The 22,049-nt window shown below is 39.3% G+C and overlaps 2 protein-coding genes across 4 annotated transcripts in view; one reads left to right on the top strand and one right to left on the bottom strand.

Annotated features, from left to right (window-relative positions):
- Pop4 (ribonuclease P/MRP subunit POP4) overlaps positions 1-2,932 on the bottom strand; it is a 33,217-nt gene extending 30,285 nt beyond the window's left edge. For both annotated transcript variants that reach the window (XR_010861631.2, XM_067158562.2), the window contains exons 1-2: positions 2,816-2,932; positions 2,500-2,723 (exon numbers count right to left, since the gene is read on the bottom strand). Coding sequence is in view for 1 of the 2 variants with exons in the window: in XM_067158562.2 (XP_067014663.2) it covers positions 2,500-2,723; positions 2,816-2,837 (246 nt within the window). In the remaining variant the exon portion in view is untranslated. The remainder of the gene's footprint in view (positions 1-2,499; positions 2,724-2,815) is intronic.
- A 17,932-nt stretch (positions 2,933-20,864) lies between these two features.
- Positions 20,865-22,049, top strand: part of PIG-L (phosphatidylinositol glycan anchor biosynthesis class L) — a 68,801-nt gene continuing 67,616 nt past the window's right edge. For both annotated transcript variants that reach the window (XM_067158693.2, XM_067158692.2), the window contains exons 1-2: positions 20,865-21,360; positions 21,533-21,626. In XM_067158693.2, the coding sequence (XP_067014794.1) occupies positions 21,054-21,360; positions 21,533-21,626 (401 nt within the window). In that variant the 5' untranslated portion in view covers positions 20,865-21,053. The remainder of the gene's footprint in view (positions 21,361-21,532; positions 21,627-22,049) is intronic.

Genomic DNA, 22,049 nt, shown 5'->3' with positions numbered 1-22,049 from the left:
AATGACTGATGATGTTCGCTATGCCGAACGAAACATGTCCCATTATTTAAGATACTTCATGATTATACTATAATCCTGAGTATATTGTAAAGCATTGAACAGGTGGTTGTAAATAAAATTTATTAATTTTGTATATTTGTATATCAACTTCAATACAGTTTCATTATGAGACTAATTACATGTAAAGCGGTATGTTCTGAGCTGTCAGTGGAGAAATAACGTGGAATGCGATAAGTAGTTTGAGTGGTGTTTTCAAAAACAGAAAAGTACACAATATGAAGATAAACTTTGAATTCAAGAGGACAAATTGGAGGGCAATATTTGTTTATAGGAAGAAGGGGTTAGGGACTGGAATAATTTACCAAAGGAGGTGTTCAACAAATTTCCAAACTCTTTGAAATTATTAAAGAAAAGACTTGGTAAACAACCAATAGTGAATCTGCCACCTGGCTGACACCCCTGAATACAGATCTGTGGTGACTGAGTAAAGTGATGTCATCAGCAAATGCACACTAAGAGTGAGAAATAATGTGGGAAGGAATTAACCGTTGCCTGGTGTGAAAATGGAAAACCACAGAAAAATCTTCAGGGCCGACAGTGGAGTTTGAACCCACTATCTCCTAAATGCAAGCTGACAGCTATGTGACCGAAACCATGCAGTAACCTGACATGTAACTTTTGCAAACAAAACCACAAAACCATGTGCAAAGGAAGCAAATTCTGTGAACTTTAAAGACTTTGTGCGGTACTGTATCTTGTTCTTCAACCACTTTTCCTCACACACTGTCGGTGCTTGTTCCTTTGCTACATGGCCTGCCTGCTTCTTCCAGATTGTTCTACATCAGACATGAGAGATTTACTTCCTTGCCTGAGGTACAAAGTGAACACTAAGACATCATATCATAACAAGATCATAAACATAAACATGGGCGCCCGCAAGGGGGCGCAAGGGGGGGCACTTGCCCCCCACCCCTGGAATTCTAAAGATGTTGATGTTCAATTGTTTAATATCATACCAGATCATAAACTGAAATTACTGACAGTCATCTAGCATATGTTATAACTGGAAGTTTCTGTAAACAATTTAATGTTGCTGACGTTATATTGGTTTTTATATTCAAGAAAATTGTTAATGTGCCCCCCCCCCCATGGAAAAGATCCTGCGGGCGCCCATGAACATAAATTTTATTATATGTAATTTAATGTTGTAATTATTCCTGCATTCTGTTATACATACAGTATGTTTTAATTATCACATAATCTGTTAAATTTATTCTTATAATTGCACTTTGCAATTTACGTCGCACCGACCCAGATAGGTCTTATGGCGACAATGGGATATGAAAGGCCTAAGAGTTGGAAGGAAGCGGCCGTGGCTTTAATTAAGGTACAGCCCCAGCATTTGCCTGGTGTGAAAATGGGAAACCACGGAAAACCATCTACAGGGCTGCCGACAATGGGATTCGAACCCACTATCTCACGGATGTATTCAAAACCCTTCATTGGGATAATAAAGGAATAAAAATCAACGGGGTATATTTGAACCACCTGCGTTTTGCCGATGACATTGTGCTCATAAGTGAAAATCTAGATGAGCTAGAAAGCATGATCCAAGAATTAAAAACTGCTTCTGCTAAGATTGGTTTGGAAATGAACATTAATAAAACGAAAATACTAAGCCCAGAGAGTCGACCACTTAAAACGGGAAACCAATATATAGAAGCTGTCGATGAGTACATCTATCTTGGACACAAGATAAAACTTGGAAAAGACAACCAACGTGCAGAAATTCCTCGCAGAATAGGTATGAGTTGGACTGCATTCCGAAAACTAAGATTCATCCTCACTAACAAGGATGTTCCAATTAACCTGAAGACCAAGGTTTATAATACGTGCGTGCTGCCAGTTACAACTTACGGTCTGGAAACGATGACTCTGACGAAGGAAAGTGCTCGCAAGCTTCAGCGAACACAACGAGCCATGGAGCGACAGATGCTAGGGATCAGCCTTAGGGATAAGATCCGTTCAGAGGACATCAGGAGAAGAACTAATGTAACAGACATCCTAGAGATAGTAGCAAAACTAAAATGGCAATGGGTAGGACACGTAGCTCGACAAGACTACAACAGGTGGACCTCTAGGATTGTTCACTGGAGACCATGGGGACACAAGAGAGGCACTGGAAGACCCCTGAAGAGATGGCTCGACGACATAAAGCTGTTGGCTGGAACACGCTGGTTCCAAGTGGCTCAAGACCGAAGACGATGGAAGCACATGGAAGAGGCCTATATCCAGCAGTGGATTGAAATAGGCTAGAAAAGAAGAAGAAGAAGGAGAAGAAGAAGATCTCACGGATGCAAGCTCACAGTCGCGCGCCCCTAACCGCACGACCAACAACTCGCCCGGTATATAAAACTATTACAGGTAGAGAGAACAAGCAGTACGAACTATCACTTCATGACGAAAAAAAGTCTAATTATTTCTTCTTTTTCTGCTTACCTTATCATACCTTTCATCACACACATATTTTCTAAATTCATCCTTTCGAAGATTATTTTGTAAGAATGAATACCAAAAAGGATCATTAGCGTCTGAGTTTGCTTCTGACATTCCCTCGGTTATTGCCTGCACCTGAACTACATCTGCACCATTGTTTGAGTTTGCTACCGACGTTCCCATGGCTATTTCTTGCACCTGAACTGGTAACTTGGAGCATAACGAATCTAGAAAAGTTTAAGACATTTCGAAATCATTAACACAGATATTTCTTCTGTTGCACCATTTACATTTTGTGGGTGAAGTAAAACTCACTTACGCGTTAAACGATCCTGGCTCATGATGAAGTATACAGTGTTTACTATTTACTTCTCTTTCGTCGTGTGTAGTACCACACAAAGTACCAAACCAAGACCGACTGAGGATTGGATTGGACGGATTGGACACAGAGGATGGGATTGGAGTCGGTCTTGAAAGTACTCGGCACAGTACTCACTACTCGGCGTGCTCAATTTCTGATCGCTGCTGTTTTTTTATTACCATGTTAGCGCAAGAGCAAACAGGATGCGCGGAACGACTGTTTTTGTTTAAACCAAAGAGGGTTAAACGCTCGGGAAGGATGGTCAAGAGTGTTGGCAGCACTTACGAACTAATGAGTGGTACTTCAATTGCTGGTGGTGGTAGTGATTATTGTGATTATTGTGATTATTGTTACATTGGATAGACTTATGGTCTGGATTGGTTCTTGCCGTGCGGACGGTTAGGATAAGGAAAAATTATACCCAGCTTTTATATTGCCAGCAATATTGGAATGGCTTGGAATCCAGACTAGTGTTATATCATGACTGTTTTGTTCGACTTTAAATAATAGTTTTTAATATTGAGTACATACCACGAACTTGGACATTAAGTGGATTGTATGCATTTTAGGACACTGTGTGAATCGGAAAATAGGATGCCCTTCGATATAGCATTATGTTTTACATGTAGTAAGGCCTGTCTAATGGCGAATGCTTCAGCTGTAAATATAGAAGCATTTTTTTTTTTTTTTTTTTTTTTGTTAATGTGAATTTACAGGATGTTTGAGAGGTGGGTTTATAGTAGGTTTCCCCATTGCCTTGAGCATTTCGAGAACCATCTGTATAAATACTTAATGCTTCCTGGTGTAGAGATACATGGATGTGAGAGGATATAATATAAGAATATTGTTGGCCTTGATTGGAATTAAATCCAAAATGTGATATGATAAGCTGTGGTTTATGAAATGATAAATAGTATGGGAAGGAATAATTAGGTAGGGATGGACATTGAATTATGTGATTGCGATAAGTTCTGATGTTTTCAAAGGCTGTTAAGAGGTCGAGGAGTTTTTCACCACCACTGTTGACGGTCAAGAATGGAGTAGTGCGCGCGCGGACAACAATGTGTTAATTAAGGTACAGCCCTAGCCAGTGGCGTATGCTGGTATCAAGACGTGGGCTACCACTAGATTTAGGCTACCCCGTTTCGATAGTTGGTTTAGGGAACATCAAGCCTTAAGCATTTTGAGCTGCATCCAACAGCCAACGGAGCTGCCCGCTGTGTTGTCAAGGCTGCTTCACAAGCTACTGCCCTGGCCTCTGCCACCGCCAATACTCGACACCTGATCAATCGAGTTGGTAGCCTAAGGTTTAGCAAATTGAAGTCCAGCTTTGAGGCTAAATGGATAGAATGCTTGCCTTTGGTCCGACGGCCCCGGTTCAATATTCAGAATCAACCGCCTCATACTGTTAATTTTCCTGGCTTGGGAACTGGGTGTTTATGACGTCTTCGCCATTGATTTTATCCTTATTAGGTCGCCACCAAGCCTATGTAGATGCCATGCACTATTATTATTATTATTATTAACATCATAATCGTTAAATTACAATGTTGAATTTTACAGCGGTCGTACCCATCGTTCAATGGTTAATTATCTTCCTCGGAAGATCAGTGGGGGTATCCGACCCATGATCACGGGTTCGATTCCAACCAACAAAAGAGAACACTAAACCTGAAAGATTGCGTTTCATTTTAGCAGATCTACCAATAAACTATATTACTCCTATAACAGCAGCCCTGCAGTGTCTTCCTACAAGGATGTAGAAGTAAACGGGAGTGAAATACCAGCTCTCCGTTATCTATATATTTAAGACAGAAGGATGAGGCGAGGAAGTATATACGATGAGTAACGCATGCTGATAGCAGAGGCGATCTGACGGACCGAAGCCTAGCACAGATATCCTCCGCCGGTCCCTGCGCCTGTAGGCAGACAGCAGCAAGCCGCGTGAGGCGAGTCGATGGGAAGGGACGAGAGTCTGGGCTGCAATATCAATCTCTGAAGCCTTGTTCTCAGAAATATGTGCGACGTGTTTTCTCATTGCTTTCACGGTTTTCAAATGGAACAATGTGTCAGATGCTTACAATATAATGTGCTTTAGATTTCCATCGCTCGCATTTGAGGTTTGGGCTTCACTGATAGCCTTAGTAGCCCTCAGTATACGCCACTGGCCATAGCATTTGCCTGGTGTGAAAATGGGAAACCATGGGAAAACAAGGAAAACCATCTTCAGAGCTGCCGACAGTGCGATTCGAACCCACTATCCCCGGATGCGAGCTCACAACTGCATGCCCCTAACCGCATGGCCAACTCGCCCGGTACTTTCTATTGAATAACATCCGATTTCTGTACAAGGTTAGCAGATGCCATGTTAAAGAAGAAACATCCATAATCTCACCTGGATCGTATGGTATTTTTTTAGATTGTCAGAGCTATGACTGGGTCCGCTCCCCATTTCCTCCTTACTATGGCTTTGATAATATTTAAAAAGTTCGTTGTTTGAGATTGTAGGGAATCAAAATTATATTTCCAATTTAACTTGTTATTTGAATGCATACCTATATAGTTATAGTTTGTTCGGATCGGAATAACTAAAGTACTGCATTGTATTGTAGAGTGATCATAACTTCGTTTATTGATGAAGACCGGTTACGTCGCGCATTCCTATCTACAAAATAAGTACCGGTAGGTATACATAATATTCTCCAAAAATAAAATATTTCTTAATTTACCGCAGATTTTTTACTTCAACTGTGTAAAAGCAATTATTATGTTCCACTTGTGACATTTCGTAGATAGGAATGCGCGACGTATCGGGTAATACAATCTGGACATTGGGAAGTAGCGTTCTTTAAGTCAGCAGCAGCAAGAAATTCTTGCAGGTCAGTGGGTTGCATAAGTATTTCAAACCGGCCAATATGTGTGGACGAAGGCATTGCAAAATTGGGTATCACAAAGTCTGGAGTGAGGTTGTTATAAAATATCTGTAGATTGTCAGAATGGATTGTGACAGTATTGTGTCTGCGTTGAATGTGACCTATTGATCTGATAACAGACCAAAGGAGCTGCGGATTGGTATTTCTGTGAATAGTAGACATGAAATGTTTCCATGATTCCTTTCGTTTATGATTAAAAGTTCGTTTCATCTATGCTGTATATTTATGATAGAGAAGGTAGTTATGATATGTAAAGTTATTTCGAATCTGTCTAAATAGGCATTTTCGGCGTTTAACCATTGCATCACATTGTTTATCCCACCATCGAATTACATTTTTTTCAGGATTGTGGTTACATTTTTTTTGGGCGAATAGGATGATAAATATCGAGATAGTCGGTAATTACGTTAAGGAGCGAGGAATGTTGAGTTATAGGTGAAGAACTGAGTTTGAGCTTGGAGTCAACATACCACGAACATTTCAAAATCAAAGCCATGTAGTGACCTTTCTGGCCTGTAGTAATCAATTATAGAGGGATCAAAAGTTGTATGGCCAATATTCCCACCAAGGGAGATAAGTATGGGAAAGTGATCACTGAGATGGGTATCATTAATTGTTTGCCAAAAACTACGGTGACCCATGGTGAGACTACAAATGGAAAGATCTACAGCGCTTTTAGCTTGCCCTAGTGCCGTTAGTCGTGTAGGAGTTCCATCATTTAATATTAGTAGGTGTTGTGCCTGGGTTATGTTGAGAATTTCCCTACTCTTAGCGGAAATGTTCTGATATCCCCATGCAGTGTGGTGGGCATTAATATCTTCATCAATTATAAAAATAGGAGAAGTATTAAACTGATAGAAGAAAGTTAGCCATTGTATAGCGGTACCTTGTATACGAGGAGGACAATATAGATTCACGATGACCAAGTCTTGGATTTTCACCGTTCTTATACAGGTGCCCTTGATGTGATATGTAACATCCAACATTTGATATGTTAATCTACTGGAAATAAGCGTAAGCATTCGGCCGTATCCACCACCATCCATTCTTTCCGCTTTATAACCCGCAAGTCGAAAAATCAATCAATACTGATCTGCATTTAGGGCAGTCGCCCAGGTGGCAGATTCCCTATCTGTTGCTTTCCTAGCCTTTTCCTAAATGATTTCAAAGAAATTGGAAATTTATTGAACATCTCCCATGGTAAGTTATTCCAATCGCTAACTCCCCTTCCTATAAATGAATATTTGCCCCAGTTTGTCCTCTTGAATTCCAACTTTATCTTCATATTGTAATCTTTCCTACTTTTATAAACGCCATTCAAACTTATTCGTCTACTAATGTCATTCCACGCCATCTCTCCGCTGACAGCTCGGAACATACCACTTAGTCGAGCAGCTCTTCTTCTTTCTCTCAGTTCTTCCCAACCCAAACTTTGCAACATTTTTGTAACGCTACTCTTTTGTCGGAAATCACCCAGAACAAATCGAGCTGCTTTCCTTTGGATTTTTTCCAGTTCTTGAATCAGGTAATCCTGGTGAGGGTCCCATACACTGGAACCATACTCTAGTTGGGGTCTTACCAGAGACTTATATGCACTCTCCTTTACATCCTTACTACAACCCCTAAACACCCTCATAACCATGTGCAGAGATCTGTACCCTTTATTTACAATCCCATTTATGTGATTACCCCAATGAAGATCTTTCCTTATATTAACACCTAGATACTTACAATGATCTCCAAAAGGAACTTTCAACCCATCAACGCAGTAATTAATACTGAGAGGACTTTTCCTATTTGTGAAACTCACAACCTGACTTTTAACCCCGTTTATCAACATACCATTGCCCGCTGTCCATTTCACAACATTTTCGAGGTCACGTTGCAGTTGCTCAAAATCTTGTAACTTATTTATCACTCTATAGAGAATAACATCATCCGCAAAAAGCCTTACCTCCGATTCCACTCCTTTACTCATATCATTTATATATATAAGAAAACATAAAGGTCCAATAATACTGCCTTGAGGAATTCCCCTCTTAATTATTACAGGGTCAGATAAAGCTTCACCTACTCTAATTCTTTGAGATCTATTTTCTAGAAATATAGCAACCCATTCAGTCACTCTTTTGTCTAGTCCAATTGCACTCATTTTTGCCAGTAGTCTCCTATGATCCACTCAGTGTACTCAGGATTCAACCAGGATTCTTGAAGCATTATTATATAGGGATGATAGTCATTAATAAGTTTAGCAAACTCGTGTCTCTTGTCTAGTACGCTTCTACAATTCCACTGGAGTGTCGAAATTGCCATATGCTATGAGACTATTTACTGTATCGTTTATGCTCTAAAGCAAGTGACTCCATTGTGGGTTAGCCCCTAATAGTTCCATGAGTATTAGAATCTCTGCACGTAATGTGGATTTCAGTTTACTCGGGTTAAATGGTACCGGTAGTTGATGTTCCTTATGGGAACTACACCCAGGCCCATTTGTTGGTGATGCCGCTGTAGACTGAATCCACAGACTTCTTCTCGGTACATTGTTAGTATTAGTTAAAGGAGAAGAACGAGTTTCTATTCTGTGGTTACCAAGTATTTGAAGGTAACCTTCCCTATCATAGGCAGGGGACGGGGTGACTCTAGGCTCACGATATATATCATCCGTAAATTTCTTTTTTTTTAAGAGGCTCTGCAGTTTTTTCTGGTTCTGAAGAGGACGATGGTGGCAACGGTTGTGATACCGAAAGTGGGTTATACGCCTACGGTTGTACTTGATTTCGTGCCTCTTCAAATGAGAAGTTTTGTACGCACATAATTTTTTCCTGTTTCTTATGCATTTCAGAAATGTTTGAGCCTACAGAACGATTGAGGTTGCAGTGTAGACATTTAACCAATGTTTTTTGACATTCACGTATTGTATGTGATAGAGAACATCACCCGCAACGAGGATTGCTGGCCCTACAATTTGTAGCAGTGTGTCCATATCGCTGACAGTTATTACATATAATTGGATTATAAATAAAGAATTCGACCTCTAATAGTAGGGCTCTCTAAAGACTAGGTATGCTCGTCCGCCATTATGGTTCATTCCTGCACTACGTTGGTAAGACAGTTGACCGCCCCAGTCTTGCATAATCCTCTTTTCTACTATTCTCCAACCTAGAAAATAAACTAACATAATGTAAAAATAATCATTATCAGTATTACTCAAACGGTTGCTCAACATACTGTAAATGTTAGTAGGCTATATTTCGTACATTATTGTGGAATTTTTACTCGAGACAGTGATTGTACGAATAGCAAGGTCGTTGATAATTTGCCTTTTAACAAACAAACTAGGCATGTATTCTCACTGGAGAAATATTAGGAAAAGTAGCTTAATAATAAATCTGTTCATTAATAATAATAATAATAATAATAATAATAATAATAATAATAAGTAGAATAGGTTGTCCGTAAGCTATGCGCCGCGGTACCGTCAAATAAAATGAGGGATTCCGTGGGATTGATGTAGGCTACTGTCATTCTTAAATCGTGGAATTTGACGTGATAATCTGTCAGTGTCAAAGATGTATAAATTGTGATAAAATATTTTGATACCATATAACCTCAGTCAGTATTTCATACTTGCGTGAAATTTATTTAGCGTTATTTTCAATGTTAACGAAATAATAAGAAAAATATTCTTCGAACAAAACGCTGAAATGTGATGTACGAAGACGAACACACCCAAGTAACTGGGATTTTTTAAGCTTATTTCTTTCTTCTAAAACTTAGTCCCTTTCCTTATTTACCAGTATTTAAAACCAGACCTTCTATGTGAGAAATAAACTTAATTTTTGGTTAGTGTTATGAATCTCATCAGCGTTATGCAGTTGTAATGAACAGAGAATTTTAGTTTCTTCAACCGAACATTCATGAAATAAATGTTATTACAAATTACATTCAGGAAGAAAATAGGAATAGAGTAACTACTTCTATAGCTGAATCTTTTCTTCCAACCTGAAGCATTGCACTGATAAAATCAGTTACCAATGACTTGTAAGGGGAGTCACCCACGAGCTGAGGAGAACATTGTATTTTTTTTTTACTTTGAAGTTAACAGTACATTGTTTTATAGAGATTCCATAGGTTTGAGGAGAAGTAGTATGATTCATCAGCACGACTTACCTTGTAAAACTTCAAAGGGTCGCAACATTAGTTAATTTGCTCACGCAGCACAATTATAAAAAAATATGAAATTTAAGTAATATTTTACAAACTTACTGTCTCCTTTTATTACAGTATTTACAAAACAATAACATTCCATTCCTTGTTTACATTTTTCTCTTCTTTTCCCAAGCAGGCCTATACATTTTACCCCGTTTCCGTGCTTTCTTGTTAAAGTCCACAACAGCATAGAATCGAATTTTGAAGAAGTGTCTAATTTTTTAAAAATAATTACAGCACGTTGGAAAACATATACTGGACATTTTCATTCGAAATTTTCTCCATTACAAGATTTCCACCATTTTGCAATATATAATGATTATAATCCCTATAGAAGACCTCACGGTTACAAATTCGTATTTCATAACTTCATAACCTCGAAGCTGATGTTGGTTTCCACCTGTCACTTCTACAGTTTTGAAGTCAGATTGCTCTCCTAGAATTTTCAGAAGGGAATCTTAAAACCCTGTATCGCGCAGTAGAGACATTACTACAATTAAGTGCAGAACAACCCACCATTATGTAATAAATATCCGCACGAATATTGCACAATTCTGTCATGCACGTGGTGATTAAAGCAATACGTTCAATGTGATGAAGCGAGCGTTTGTAGGAGAAACTACAGTTTGATCACATGACCCATTGCGCACGTACGAACCAAAATGGCGGCTAAGCATACCCATCTTATAGAGCCTTATCTAATAGTACATCGAACAAAGATACTTGATCCGGTACATTTTGAGATCTGAAGGTTATTTTGAGTGAACCAGTGGGCACATAATCTATTTGACCACCTACATTAATCCTTCTGTTCATTCGCCGTACCTGTCTAATTGGTACAGTAGATTTAACGAATTGCATTATTTCTCTATTACATAAGTTTTTATCCACACCACGAAAAATACCGATGCGATAAATGTGGGAGGATGGGATGCAGGCTTTGAGATTCTTGTCTAACAATATTGAATGTTGCAAAAAGTTATAGGCTTGTTGACTGGACTTAAATGCAATTTGAATACGTCGAGCACATTTGCGACTAACGGTTTTTATGCCACTGATTTAGTTGTCAAAAAATTCGACCTAAGGTCATAGGAAGCAAACTACCTATATTTTTATTACTTAAATGTTCAACATTAATAAAAGAAGGACCCCTATGTCTAAGTGGATACAGTTCCAGTGTCGGTAAGCTATTTTCACGATTAGAGAGTTCCTGTTGTTGTCCAACTGGAGGTCTGACTTCATTGGGGTTCCCTGCTACCTGTTCGTTATTTGCTGGGATTTTTCTTAGTCCATTTCGAAATTAGGAGGCCAGTTTGTGCCACCACCTCCAAGTTCGGACTTCATTTAACACACTTCACTCGCCACTAACTAGAGCACACTGAGAACACCAATAGATACTAGTATGAACAGGTGAAGCTGAGTTGAGTTCTAGAAGATTCCTTTATAATTCTGCTTCGACTTGACATTTAACCGGAAGGCAGACTGTGGTGCCAAATGTTTACGAAACAAACAGCTGATTTACGATGCACAACACGAGCGGAAATGTATATACTAGAATATAAGTCTATAATTAATAATTCTTTATAGCAATGTACATAATTCACATAAGATGAACAATAATTCACAACACATTTAGGAAAAGGCTACAAGATAAAATGTGTCAATGCTCGAACAGATAAAACGTGAGAAAATAAAACAAAATGTCTACTCACCATGTAGAAGAGCTAGCGTTGCTGTTAGATTGGATTTCCCCTAGGGAAGGAAATAATCCTACAAAAGGAACACACCACTCTTTCCTGAGTCATTGTGGGCATTTTCATCGTCATCGTCTGTTGAGGTTTCACTCTCGCCTCACCCTAATGAGATAATAAAGTCTTCAATATAATCGCCTGTGAGCCTTTCCTTCTCACAAGCTTTAATCAACTCTGATTTCGTGTACGGCCTACGGCTTTGAAAATAAGCCTTTCAACTTCCGAAACTGTGAAGAATCGGTTATTCTCAGTTACATAATCTTTCATTTGGGCCCTATTCTGTTCTATGGTGTTAAAATGGCAGTGGTATGGTGGAAGGCGAACAAATTTACGCCCATGCCTCCTGGCTATTTCGTCCACCACATAAACTGGGCACTGGGGTTTGTTTTGTTTCACAAGATGCATGTGATCCCCCTTCCTCATGTCATCACGAACCGAAATATTGTGCTCCTTCACCACTTAATCGTCTCACTCTTTCTAGGCGCCGTTGTTGGTGCTTTGTCAAGAATGACAGGGTGGTAGGGGGCATTGTCCATGATTATAATGCTGTTTTCAAGCAATTTGTTCAGCAGGCTTTCCTCAAACCATTTCTGGAATGTGCCACCATTCATTTCCTCGTGGTAATCTTCGATTTTCTTAGATCGGAACACATACAAACAATTTGGCACAAAACTTTGCGAAGTACTATGTGAACTAATATGACTCTGCCCCCTTACCAATAGATACTGACATAGTGCCTTCTACTGAATCATCTGTCCACACTTTGCTATGGGAATAAGAATCATTAACCCAAGTTTCGTCCAACCATACAATATAATCAAAATTTTCGTCAATAAACTCTCTCAGAAATCTTCACATCACATCACAATATCGCTTCTCTCCATCAGCACTCTTTGCCCCTTAAACTTCTTGTACCTAAAACCCAGATTTAAACAAATTTTCTAAGAGAAGATTCGCTCCCACTGAAAAGTTCACTGTTTTCAAGAGAACGACGAGGATATTCTTTCCTACGGTAATAGGTGTAAATATGCCGAAGAATCGCATCTTGTTGAAAAGAGTCTAATTCAGTTACCGATTTAGGCTTATTCCTCTTCTTCTCAGGGGTTTCAAGTTTGAACGGCCCCGCTATCTGGTCTTCGGTAGAGTACTTCTTCTCTATGCTTATAACTGTGCTCCTATTAATAGACATATAGATTTTGGCTGGCAATGAGCAATAGGAATAGAAGCCGGGATCATGCTGCCGCCGCAATCTTACGTCACTACACTATCCCGATGCATTAATGTAAAATAGTAGCCGATGCGGGAATATTGGACAGGAGATAATTAAAATAATTAAAAGCACATCGAAATAATAACAATAATGCTGATTAAGTACACCTATTAGCTCTTTTGTTTTACTGTTAAAAAAAGAAATATTTGTAGGTATATCAATTTACAAATGCTTAAAAATCGCCATCCTCTTAAGATCGATCTGTGGTCAGATCTGTTTCCATTCAACTCTCTTACAGCATGATTCACACTTAATTTCAAGAACAGTGAGGAAATTGTGCTAATAAGGCTCTAAACATGCGTGCCCATTGGATTTAGATATAAGCATGTGAACTTAACCTTGAAAAGAAATTCCTTTCATAGAAATGCGATGTGGCTTCATTAGGTATGTCCCCTTTTATGACTGACCTTAAGATATTTCACGTATTCTCTCTAAAATAGATCCCAGTAAGTTTTCACACATGATCAATATCTTTCGTAAGAACATAGAGATTATCCCGATTCGTAAAAGAAACGAATGGATACGGATTTTCTTCCCGTACAGCTGCTTCCTTACAAGTATCACATTGTAGAGAAATGACTAACATCTTTGCCACAAATCCTGAGATATATTCAATAATATAACACCTGTCGATTTATGCAAGTTTACTAAAGTTGGGCCCACGAGAGTTGAAGTCTGACATTTGAGCGGCGAAAGCAGTAACTAGGCAGTACGCTGCGTTGTCGTAGTTACCTCAATCTGCGGCATATCGCCCTTTCATCCAGACTGAATATTTAATAAAACATGTAGGCCTAACACAATTCAATAAACTTTGACCCATTCCTAAGCTTGTGCTAATAATTCCAGCATTTATGTCAGAATACGTCATTAGCGATAAATATGAGGTTTCATATTCACTAAACTGTCAATAACCTCAACAAATGCAGTGTTAAATATAGAATAGAACTGTACAACACTAGCCACTGGTTAACTTACAACAAATAAACTAACAACGAAAATAATACTTAGGAAACAAACATTTAAATTATTACATAAAACAGCAACAACTAACACAGCCAACACGGTAGTACTTCGAATAATATCACAAAAGCGATTGAGACCAAGCCGACCCACATGGCGATAGCATCCTTAAATGTGGCATCGCTGTTATCGTTGCCATAGGAACAGATCATTTTTGAGCAGCGTTAGTCAACTTCTTCTCGCCGATGGCACCAAACTTCTTATTTCAACTCTCGTGGGCCCAACTATGATCCTTCCACTCTAATTTTAACAGTAGTTTTGAAATCCTCACAACATATCCTTAAAGAATAGAAGATACCAAGACCACTATTATTTAATAATATAACCAAAACAAAAATTCAACCTATAAAAATGTGTTGCAGTAACATTATTATTACTATTTTTGTTGTTGTTTCGTCCATTTAGGAAGGCTCCTGGAGGATACCACCTTAATCTCCAAATGTCGAATAAGGTACAACTCCAACTACACCTGATTATGTCCATGAGGTCTAACAACTTCAGCAGTTTTTGGATCTCCAGTCGTCGTAGACTCTATGCCACTGGGCCAGCGTCCCGAAACTGTTAAGTGCCGTGTGACTGTTGATGTGCACCAGCATTCCCACGTAAAAAGATTTCACGCACAGGCGTCATTTGGAAAGCAACATCATCTGCTCAATATTAAAGTCCTGCGGTGATCGGCAAGTTGCGACGGGGGCAGGATAGTTTAATCTGGGAGCTCCTAGTGATGAGTCGGTACGTAGGCGGCGAGTGTGTGATCGCCGTTTTGCTGAAGGACAGACTGTAGAGCAACCCGTGTGCTACACCCGTGACTGAGCAGTCCTATTTAGGATCTCCTCTGCTCACCCTGAATGGGGAGGAGGCTATAAAAGGTGCCCTAAACATAGGCAGTCTAACTTCTCAACTGAATGGATTACCGCGTTCAGTGGGTACACCGATTCTCGGTAGAAACAAAAGAAAAATTTGCAACATGAATATAGCTACCTGGAATATTCGTACTCTGACGGACACTGATGTAGATAACCGTCCAGAGCGACGTACAGCAGTAATAAGTCGTGAGTTGAAGAAATACAATATTGATATCGCTGCTCATAGTGAAACTAGGCGCGCTGGAGTAGCACAACTCAAGGAACATGGCGGTGGCTATACATTTTTCTGGAAAGGAAAAGATGAAAACGAATTAAGAATTCATGGAGTAGGTTTTGGAATAAAGAATGAGCTCATTCACAATCTTGATGAGTTCCCATCTGGAATTAATGAAAGATTCATGACACTCCGTCTGAAACTCAAGAACAATCAAAGAGCTACGATAATTAGTGCATATGCCCCAACAGTGAAGCCAGAAGATGATCAAAAAGAAGCATTCTATAACCAACTTTATGAACTCCTGTCGAATGTACCCAAGTCAGATAAGCTTATTCTGCTGGGAGACTTTAATGCTCGAGTTGGCAGAGAATCATCACTTTGGCCTGGAACTATTGGTAAAGAGGGTGTAGGCAAAATCAACGCCAATGGAACCCTTCTACTCACGAAGTGTTCTGAATATGATCTTGTCATTACAAATACACTCTTCCGACAGAAAGATAGATTTAAAATAACATGGCAACATCTTAGATCAAAGCACTGGTACTTAATCGACTACATTATTGTCCGCGCCAGAGATAAGCGCGATGTTCCTATAACCACAGTTATGACCGGTGCTGATGATTGCTGGACCGACCACCGCTTAGTTCGATCTGTGATGGCTATACAGGTTCCTTCAAAACGGCGGATTCTGGGGAAGGCGATAAAACACAAACTAAATACTGAGCAACTTAGGAACAACAGTATCAACTCTGCCTATCAAGAACTATTGGCTGATAAACTTTCAAATGAATATCCAGAAGATATTGAGCAGCACTGGTCGTTATTAAAATCAGCTATTATAGCAGCTGGCAAAGAAGCAGTTGGTGTTAATAAGAGGAAACATCAGGATTGGTTTGACGAGAAAGACAAAGAAATATGTGACCTAATTGATGAAAAGCGGAAAGCCTACAACGCGTGGCAAAATGATCCAAATTCATTTACCAAGAAACATAGATATCAACAACTCAAAACGGAAGTGCAGAAAAGATGCAGGATGATCAAGAATTAATGATGGATAGGTAAATCAAAGGAAATGGAGAATTTAATCGCCTCCAACAACACTAGTGCCTTCTTCAGTGCTACCAAAGCAATTTATGGTCCCTCTACCAAAGGTTTTAATTGTCTAAAATCCAAAGACGGTACTAAAGTTCTTAAAGACCCTGACTCGATAGCTTCCCGTTGGGAAGAACATTTTCAAGACCTCCTGAACAGAAACTCACATGTTGAGGGTGATGTGTTTGCTGATATTCCACACCAGCCAATTCAAGATCACTTAGGTGAAGTCCCTTCTATTCAAGGAATTGAGAAGGCCATTCATCAACTGAAGAATAAAAAGGCACCCGGACAAGATGGAATTCCAGCCGAGCTCTTCAAGGATGGTGGTCCTTTGCTAATTCAGCATACACACATGTTGAGTGTGAAAATATGGAACATGCGAACAATCCCTGCTGATCTACGGGATGTTTCCATCATCACTATCTTCAAGAAAGGGGATAAGACTCTGTGTAACAATTATAGAGGAATATCATTACTCTCTGTTGCAGGAAAAATTCTTGCTAGAGTATTGTCTAATCGTCTACTGCCATTGACTGAAATGTGCCTACCAGAAACTCAGTGTGGTTTCGGGCCAAACAGAAGTACAATTGATATGATTTTCAGTGCAAGGCAAGTGCAGGAAAAGTCTAGAGAGCAAAACCAACCTTTGTACATGGCTTTTATCGATCTTGTCAAGGCGTTTGATTCTGTTAATCGAGAAGCTCTATGGAGAATTCTAGCTCTGATCGGATGTCCAAACAAATACATACAGATACTCAGACTGCTACACGACGGCATGTTTGCTACTGTTCTTTCTAATACAAAACCAGGAGACCCTTTCCGTATTTCTACTGGAGTCAAGCAAGGTTGTGTAATTGCTCCAACATTGTTCTCACTATTTGTTGGAACTATACTACACCTTGTGGATGATAAACTGCCATCAGGAGTAGAACTTCTGTATAGAACTGATGGAAATCTGTTTAATATTAACAGACTGCGAGCTAAGACCAAGGTGTCCTCAGTGTCAGTTATAGAGCTTCAGTACCCAGATGACAATGTTATCTTAGCCAACACAGAGGAAGATCTGCAATCAATCCTCAATGCTTTTAATCAAGCATATGAAAGTATCGGACTGGAAATTAATATTGATAAAACTAAGATCCTTTACCAGCCGGCGCCTAATTCCAATAAGAGAACTCCGACTATTACAATCAATGGCCAGTCTCTGCAAAACATAAATCATTTTCCTTACCTTGGAAGCCATCTCTCGACATGTGCAAACATTGATGCAGAAATCCAATATCGTTCAAGATGCGCTAGTGCGGCTTTCGGTCGTCTCCTAAGAAGAGTGTTTGACAATCATGATATCAGTGTGAGAACCAAACTGTACGTTTACAATTCTGTTGTAATTCCTACTCTTACGTATGGTTGCGAGACCTGGACAACCTGCAGGAGAAATCTAAAATGCCTGGAAAAATACCATTAACGATGCTTGCGGAGAATACTGAAAGTTAAATGGCAAGATCGTCGAACGAACATTAGCATCCTCGAGGAAGCCAACACTACAAGCATAGAGGCAAAGATAGTCAGGCATCAGCTACGCTGGGCTGGTCATATCGTCCGCATGCCAGATACACGCCTCCCAAAGAAAATCTTGTACTCCCAACTAAAGAATGGCCAGCGTAACCATGGAGGGCAGCTTAAACGATATAAGGATGTTTTAAGGTATAATCTTAAAAGATGTCATATTGATACGATCAACTGGGAAACTACAGCCGAGGATAGGCCCAAATGGTGTAGCATTGTGTACAATGGAGTTGAACATCTAGAAAAAGATAGGAGAAGATTAGAAGCTGAGAGGAGGAACCGCAGTAGAGAACGAGCGAATGCGATGGATGGCATTCTTGCACAACCATCTGTTGCAACTACTAGTGTGTGCTGTCACTGCAATAAAATCTGTGCATCCAGAATCGGACTGTTCAGCCATCTCAGACGACACATTTAATATGTCCAAATGACATTGTATTTATATACTATATATTCGTTGACGAATAAATGCCTATGATGAATGGACTGACTCGGCTTAAGCAAGGATTCCCTTTCTTGATTATGAAACTAAACAGAAATCTACAAATATTTACAACAGATTATTATTATCATCATTACATCGCTTTAGGAAAGAATAATTTTTCCGCACTCCATCACAAGGGGGCTAACGCCAACAAATATACATCGGAAGGAAGTTATGTCTGTCTCCTATATAATTAGGCATCCTTAATAGTAAATTTTATGTCCGACTCCTTAGGAGAATGGTCAGAGCTGAGGTCTTCCGTTCAGAGGATCCCAGGTTCGATTTCCGGCCTGGTCGGGGAATTTAATCACGTCTGATTTATTCTTCTGGCTCGTGGGCTGTGTGTTTGTGTTTGTACCAAAATTTTCCGTTCATATTCACACAACATTTTTCACTATCACCCACCAAAAAACACGCAATCCTTATTGGTTTTATCATCAGGAGGGGCATCCGGCCGTAAAACAGGGCCTAATTCACATGTGCGAAACAATTCGCACCTGCAACCCCACAAGTGTGCGGAAACACGACAGAAGAAGAATAAGAATATCAAATTTAATAGCATTAATAACTAAACAACAAGTCTACTTCAGAACGTGTGGGCCATTTACTGGTGTATTGAAACTCTTGTTCCTTCGTTCTTCTTTCTTCGCGAATACAAGAAACCACACCCAAATACTTTGCAGGTATTCGCCATTCTACCACGTAGTAATTTGTCGGGGGAGAAAACGCGCATAAATACAACAGAAACCAAAACTGCTCGTATCATAATAACAGTTGTTTACAGTGGTCTGTGTTGACGTAAGATGGCGGCGGCCGCAAGTTTCAGGCTTCACTAGCACCAATACTAGGAGATTCAGCACTGCTAGTATATTTACTATATGTCTGTGGGTTGTGCGCTTTTCTCTTATTAGTATATGTCTGTGGGTCACGATCATGATCATCACGGGAGGCTAAGATTCACCGCCATCTAGCACCGCGCGTGACGTCACGCAAAGCCGAACATAGCAGACTCCGCTCCAACCCGAAACAGGGGCCAGCGGCTGCGCGCGCACTGGGAATGGCATAGTGTAATAATTTAAGAAAATACTGAAATATACACTTTCACTGTAGTACCCATGATGACATGAGATCATCCCCAGTAGTCATTATTAAAAGTAACTTGAAGTATATTTTAAAATTCGGAATTCTTTTTCTTTTCAGAAATAAAAATACAAAGTGCACAGTAAATCTGATATTAAATATCACGTTGTCAGAAACATAATGCTGAACTTCAGCGGAATAAGAATATATAAATTTTTTTCAGAACTGTTCTGTTTGTTTTGTGTCTTCAGTCAGAATCCTTGGAAAACTCTCTGTAAATAAAGGATATTTATTCACTGTTACAAATAGAAGATTTTAATGCAGCAAACGATATGTTTAAAATTCAGTGTAACTTTATTATTGATATAATGTCCGCCTCCATGGCTAAATGGTTAGCGTGCTGGCCTTTGGTCACAGGGGTCCCGGGTTCGATTCCCGGCAGGGTCAGGAATTTTAACCATAATTGATTAATTCCCCTGGCACGGGGACCGGGTGTATGTGTCGTCTTCATCATCATTTCATCCTCATCACGACGCGCAGGTCGCCTACGGGATTCAAATAAAAGAACCTGCACTTGGCGAGCAGAAATCCTCGGACACTTCCCGGCACTAAAAGCCATATGGCATTTCATAGATGTAAAACGAAGTTTCGTTTAGATATCAGTTTTAATAAATAATAAAACTGCACAATAAAATTTCTAGGGATATAACTAGCTATTCACGAATGAAAACTGTGTACATTTTCTTTGTAAAATTTTATTATTTACTGAGAACTGATATCTAACCGAATATTCGTTATACTTTAATAATAAAGTTACACTAAATTTTAAACATATCGTTTGATGTCATGTAATGAATAAGTAATTCTTTACTTACAGAGAGTTTTCCAAGGATTCTGACTGAAGACACAAAACTAACAGAACAGTTCTGAATAAAATTATTTTATGGTATATTTCTATGCTGCTGAAGTTCAGCATTATGTTTCTGACAAAGTGATATATACAGTAGTATCAAATTTATTTTGTATGCGTACTTTGTATTTATAATCCTGAAGAAAAAACTTCGAATTTTAAAATATACATCCAGTTATTTTAAACAATTTTCAATAATTATTACTACTGGGGATGATCTCATTTTATCATTTATAAAATGCCTACTACAGTGAAAGTATATATGTCAGTATTTTCTTAAATTACGACAGTCCGAGTCCCATTGCGCGGGCAACCGCTGGTCTGTATGGGGGTGCTCTGGAGTAAGATACTGTACCAAAGAGAACTGCTCCGGGTCGGAGCGGAGTCGTCTATGTTCTGCTTTGTTGACGTCACCCGTGGTGCTAGATTGCGGTGAATCAGGTTTTTCCCGATCATCACGATGCTAGATAGGTTTCAATTCGCTGGATTGGTATTCCTGGCAACAGATGTTCGACTCTTTATTTTCCGTATTTCAGCGCTATCTTTTAAGATATTTATCAATTATTTACATGGCACTTGCAAGAGCATGTTAATGTTTTGGATAATTATATGAGATATGTGAAGGTTAATTGGCTTGATTGGCACTGCGTTACACCCTTAAAAGGAATTGTGTATAGGATTCGTTCAACAGTATGTTTATCAGTAATGTACTATCTTATTTTCTTTTATCACTCATGGAAGCCAAACTAGCTTGTAGTCGTAGGTAGCCAGGTAGTTTTAACCCGTTCGTCAGTCATGCTGGATAAAGATTTTATAGAAGAATTAAAACGTTTGAGCGTGGAATTTGTGGACGATACCGTCCAATATGTGACTGACACTACTCTGCATCTGGCATTAGCAATCTTTGGTTATGTGTTGTTTTGTGTAATTGTGTATTTTGCGACAGTGTACCTGATGAAAGAATATGGACACTTAAAAACTGTCAAGAAGGTGTTATTTGTGACAGCCCATCCAGATGACGAATGCATGTTTTTTGGACCGATAATTTTAAAACTTGCTCAGCGAAGCGATTGCCAGATGTTCCTTTTGTGCCTTTCTGAAGGTTAGTAGTTCAGGTTATCAGTAGATTTCTAATTCTTTTTCTTTTAGCTAGCATTCTGCATGTGTTTCAGCTCACTATAACCATATCTCTTACCTTTATCTTCTTGAAATGATGCCCCAATTCTTCCCAGTTAGCTTAAGTTTCTCTTCATATGTACGCTCTTTTATTACAGGGAATTATGAAAATAAAGGTAAAATTAGGAAACAAGAATTGTGGGATAGCTGTAATATTCTGGGTATTCCATCAAGCCATATTATTATCTGTAGGTAAGTCACTCTAAATCATATATTTCCCTGTAGATTTGAGTCAGGTATTCTATTTTTGTACATCATATCCTTCCATTACTTTGTAATGCAAGAAATCATTATTCTAGACTGAACTAAAGTTGGCGTCTGACAGGTAAGGTTGGAGGGAGGAGCATTGCACGTGCCATTTCACGATGTTGCCACATTCCAGCATTCCTTTCTACAGGGTCTTACCCCTCGCTTCCGGCTCACTTGTTCTCTCCATTCTGACAGCTGTGATCTGTTGTAGACTACCTGGCCTGACGGTGTCGTCCCATTTGCGATCACTCTACAAACAGTCAGGTTGCTGTGAGGGAATTCCTTACTGAAGGATTGGTACAGGAGGACATCCCTCAAGTAACTGGCGAAACTGGGAATCTTACGAATCGTATGTTGAAAGTCATT

The sequence above is a fragment of the Anabrus simplex genome, chromosome X (genome assembly GCF_040414725.1).
Source record: "Anabrus simplex isolate iqAnaSimp1 chromosome X, ASM4041472v1, whole genome shotgun sequence".
NCBI lineage: Eukaryota > Metazoa > Arthropoda > Insecta > Orthoptera > Tettigoniidae > Anabrus > Anabrus simplex.
The sequence above is the reverse complement of the archived record's forward strand: the minus strand, read 5'-3'. Positions and strand labels throughout refer to the sequence as shown.